The following is a 4,678-nucleotide window of genomic DNA, read 5'->3' as shown; positions in this document are numbered from 1 at the left end:
AAAGATTTTTTTCTGAAATTTCAGGAAATTGTTCCCCACAAAGTTGTACGTCAATAAAGTGCAGAAAACCCAGTTTACCCCATTCTTAGAAAATTCTTATATCTGATTTTCTTTTGGGGTCCGCGCGGACCCCAGCTGGCTTTTGATCGTAATGGATACACTGGCGTTCTTATACATGACTTTTTTTCCGTTTTTATATGGTTTTTTTCACTTATCGTATGGCCAGCCAATTTTCAGAGAATGGTGTACTAATAGAATTAAATTCTAACAACTTTGGTATATTTATGACGTGATATGACGTCAGAGCTAATAATATGGTCCGCCATCTTGGGTTTTGACCAATGACGTCATCAAACTAGCATATATTATGAATATTGATTTTTTTAACTTATCTTTAATTACGTAAGGTGCTATTAATGTCAGAAATGAAGTGTTATTTAATATAAAACCTTGAGAACTTTTATGTTTGAACGAAAATTACTGATTTTTCCAATAAAATTGCCTGTCAGAAACCCGTTGCCATGGCAACACAAAAGATCATTAACTTATTTAACTAACTCGAAATATTTCCCAGATACATTTCATGAATGGTCGCCAAATTTCATGGTTCTAGCTCAATCCGTTTAGGTGCTATTTGAGATTAAAGTTGGCGCGGGCCTTAAAAAAACTATTCGGTCTCAATAGGGTTTAAAATCGGGTATTTCTTCTTTTTGTCTTTTCCTCACCAAAAAAAAAAGAAAAGGTCAAAATGTATAGTTCTTGTGCGTAATGTATAGTCAGAGGTTCACACAACAATTTGCAAAACAATTGAGCTGGTATCATGTTTATAATTTCTAAAAAAAATAGCGGTTTAAATAGGGTCTGCTCCATACGGCTGATAAATAGAGTGATACTTAACCACCTTCGTGCACCACCTAGGACTCCCCATACCATATATAACTTACGTTATATTACAGCATGCTTTTGTAGATAAGAATATATAATTGAAATTGTAAGAAAAAAAGACACAGAGACGCATTGAAATGGGGTAAATAGTGGGGCAAATTGCAATTGAAAATCAATTGAAATTAATTAATTTGTTTCGTTGTAATTTTGCCAAACAAGTTCCTGGTTATTCTTATTTATTTTTTTTAATATAGCCTCCAATAAATATCATGGATGTTGTAATTCTAGTTGCGTTTGTCATTCTGTCTGTCTGTTGGAGAACAAGATAACTCTAGAACAGCTGAATGGATTAAATTTTATACTTGGTGCGTTGGTAGAGTGTGGCGAAAATTGACTACATTGACTACATTCAAAAATCATATCCAGTTGCTTGAGTAACTACTTTTTGGCGTACATTTGGGACACCCTAGCGACTTCCTTTCGCACTGCAGAGAAACCGTTTTTTTTTATATCTCGTGATCTAAAAATGCAAGATTTTAAATGGTTAATAGCTGTTGTGTCCAGAAAGAAGTCAAACGAGTTAAGGCATCCTAGCAACTTGTTCAGGAACTGCGGGACATTATTTTTTAATCTTTCAGAGAGGATAGCTTAAAACAGGTAGACGTATCGTCGTACTTTGTAAATATTTCGATCATGGAACATAGCGGATTTACGGAATTTACTTGTTACCTTTGCGAAGTAAATCCAAATTACATAATTGTCATCTTATGAAACACTACCAAGAAATAACTTTCTAAGCGAAGGTAATGGTATATATAAAGAAAAGGATTCGCCATAACAGCGCTGATCGGCGATACGAACACAAGCTAGATATGATGGTTTAGCATCATCAACTTTCTCCATACAAATGTTACCTGATGTAACTAACTAGATTAAGGAATTTTAACCTGCGTTTCGGGTAGTTTTGTTCTCTCTTGCTTACAAGGGGCAGATGTATGACAATAGCAAATCTACTTGATTTCTTACAACATCCTCGGGTACATGCATAATAGGATCATGCCACATACAGGAAGTCATTTCCCAGACATCTATGATTGCAATATTTAGACCTTTCAAGATTTTCTTGGCTTCCCGTAACAACTGATAAGCATACCAATCACTGTTTTCTAAAAAATGGAACCACCGAGAATGATCGCGGGTGTTACTTGTTCGCCAAATTACTTTTGTGTCTGGATAACGACTGTGTAGTCGCTCTATAGCGTAGCGAATTCCGTAAAGTCGCGAACGAAATGTTTCAATTGGCTCGGCAGTATAGTGACCCCATAACCCTAAAACTAGCACAACATTTGGCCCTCCCTTAATTCCGTCTATCTCTTCTGCCAGATAGCGAAGAATCTTAAATTGTAACTTTATTTTGTCATTTATTGCGTTTCTTGGAAAATGCTGAAATGTAAATTCTAATGTTGTATTATATTTGCCATGTACTGCAGCTGCGTGATATACAACTGAGCCGGTATGATGTAATTTAGGAAGATCCTTTAGAAATTTCCACCATTGTCGAATAGTAGAATCACCAAAAAAGAGCACTGATTTATTTTGCAGGCATCCGAACACAGATCGAACTGAGGGAAACTTTCGTGATTGACATTTAAGTGAATACCACGTTCCGTTAAACCAGTACCCTTCAGACGGTGTTTCTGGCAGTCCTGGAGCACAGAGTGGCAGTGTTGTTTCTTCAATTTTGTTCAAAATACCTAGAAAAACAACACATGGTTTCCTGTAAAATACCTAAAATTGACGATTTAATTTTAATTAAGAAAAGAAAAATAATAGACGTTAGTTAAATTAGTGTCAACCAGGAATATTATATAATTGTATATTTAAAATTCATTAACAAATAATAGTAAAAGTATATATACTTACGTCTGCCTCTGACTTGGATTCCTTCAATGCTCGACAACAGATCCTCAACACCGAGTTCTCTACAAGACGGGAATAAGAATGATTTAGATACTGTGCTAAAAAATCCATAAATAACAGGGATAACACTGTTTACCCCACGTTTACATCTTATTATCACTATGTTCCTCGTCGCATTATATTAACTTATTTTTACATATTAAGTTATTACTTCTAACACTGATCACTGAAGGTACTAAACATACACAAAGTGTTTTAGGGAGTATGTTTCAGTAACAATAAATCCAATTTTGATATTCATGTCTTGATCTTTATCTTCCATCATTACAATTACCTTAGAAGCATATTCCGTTCGTCGACGTTAGTCAACATGTTATGCAGCGACACCGATTTTTCCCGGTGTCGGCGGCAATCCGCAAGACTATCACAGCGACTGAGTCTTGGACGTTGGCAGTAGAAAGTTGCATTAATGAATGACTTAGAAAAGTCACACACATCACGTAGATTCATGCTCACGTTGGTACTGCTAGAGCAAGGCATCCACTCAGTCACGTTTCCGCTTTCATCAGAAAAGCCGCAAACCACGATCCGCCTGCTACTGTTTTGGAGTCTTTTGAAAACCTGCACAGCCTCACTTGGATGGATGATTTGGACTGAAACTGAGAGATTGCCTGGCCAACTAAGAAAGAATCTTGCGACATAAGTCCCATTCCCGTAGTCTGTGATCCTTCCAGTGGTGCTAGCATTTACAGGTACTCTGCTGAAAAGCTTCGCCCGAAGAAAATCCCCTCCGTAAAACTTAGGCCTGTGTTTTGCATCTCTGGCTACAATCTTGATGAAGAGCGTGTCTCCAACGTGATACACCGATTGAGGATTCATCACAAAGGCGACAGAGTGTTTTCCCATTGTGATCTTATCGAAGTTGAGAGAACCATTTAGATAACGCCATTGCAGAATGTTTTTCTGCTGAATGCTGACATAGCTGGATTTTCCAATTTGTATATTGCTTTCTTTTATAGCATATTTTGTTAACTGCAAAACAAAAGAAGTTATAAAGTTAGGTCAAGTGAAACTTTTGTTATAATCGACAAATGCATGTTGATAGTATCAATTACTACTTACTATTAGTGTATTCTCTAATCAATAGATCAATCAAAAATGGTTTATTCCTAAAAATCACGAACATGGCGACAGAAAGCTGAATTGCGTTCAAAGACATTCACTTTAAAAACGTAACGACTACACAATCTCGGAGTGAAATTGTGGTAGTAGAAATGCACCTTGAAAAATATTTACACGACATTTACATTTGCTAATTCAAATTTTGCTAATCTCATTCACATTTCTACATATGAATATTACATTAAACTATTCCATACACAAATTGCACAAGGTATATCAGAGACATTCACAAACTTAAGAGCAATATCATTTCGTTTTGTTCAACAGTCTTAAGAGGGACGGTAGAGGGCTGTTGTTACATCTTGTTTTACGTGTGACCAGAAGAGTCCGTTTTGTAGAGTTTCTGAGTTCACGTCGGGTTCACTGTCTCCTAGTTGGTGGTAGCAGATCAGTGGTTCTCTCTGACTTCTCTATGCTGACTGCACACTTACGGCACAATTTGACTCTCCTGTTCTCCAGGGTCTCAAGACCACACTACTGTAGAGCTCATGCATGTAGCCAGGATTTTGAATTGGGGGGGGGGTGTGTTCTTCCCACTGCTAGAGGGGGGCGCGAGGTTCCTAGAGGGATCCGGGGGCATGCTCTCCCGGAAAATTTTGAAAAATGAACCTTCTAAAATGGCATTTCGTGCATTTTGAGAGGATTTTCAAGAAAAAAATCAGAAAAAAATTTTATTCAATGACAAAGTGAG

At 36.9% G+C, this 4,678-nt stretch overlaps 1 protein-coding gene across 1 annotated transcript in view; it reads right to left on the bottom strand.

Annotated features, from left to right (window-relative positions):
• Nucleotides 1-415: 415 nt before the first annotated feature.
• LOC109470792 (NXPE family member 3-like) overlaps nucleotides 416-4,678 on the bottom strand; it is a 16,869-nt gene continuing 12,606 nt past the window's right edge. Inside the window, exons 2-4 of the mRNA XM_019769869.1 lie at nucleotides 3,322-3,348; nucleotides 2,809-2,867; nucleotides 416-2,639 (exon numbers count right to left, since the gene is read on the bottom strand). Coding sequence (XP_019625428.1) covers nucleotides 1,864-2,639; nucleotides 2,809-2,867; nucleotides 3,322-3,348 — 862 coding nt within the window. The 3' untranslated portion in view covers nucleotides 416-1,863. The remainder of the gene's footprint in view (nucleotides 2,640-2,808; nucleotides 2,868-3,321; nucleotides 3,349-4,678) is intronic.

Source organism: Branchiostoma belcheri, unplaced genomic scaffold, assembly GCF_001625305.1.
Source record: "Branchiostoma belcheri isolate BF01 breed outbred unplaced genomic scaffold, Haploidv18h27 scaffold233, whole genome shotgun sequence".
NCBI lineage: Eukaryota > Metazoa > Chordata > Leptocardii > Amphioxiformes > Branchiostomatidae > Branchiostoma > Branchiostoma belcheri.
Note: the sequence above shows the minus strand (reverse complement) of the source record. Positions and strands in the feature narration are given on the sequence as shown.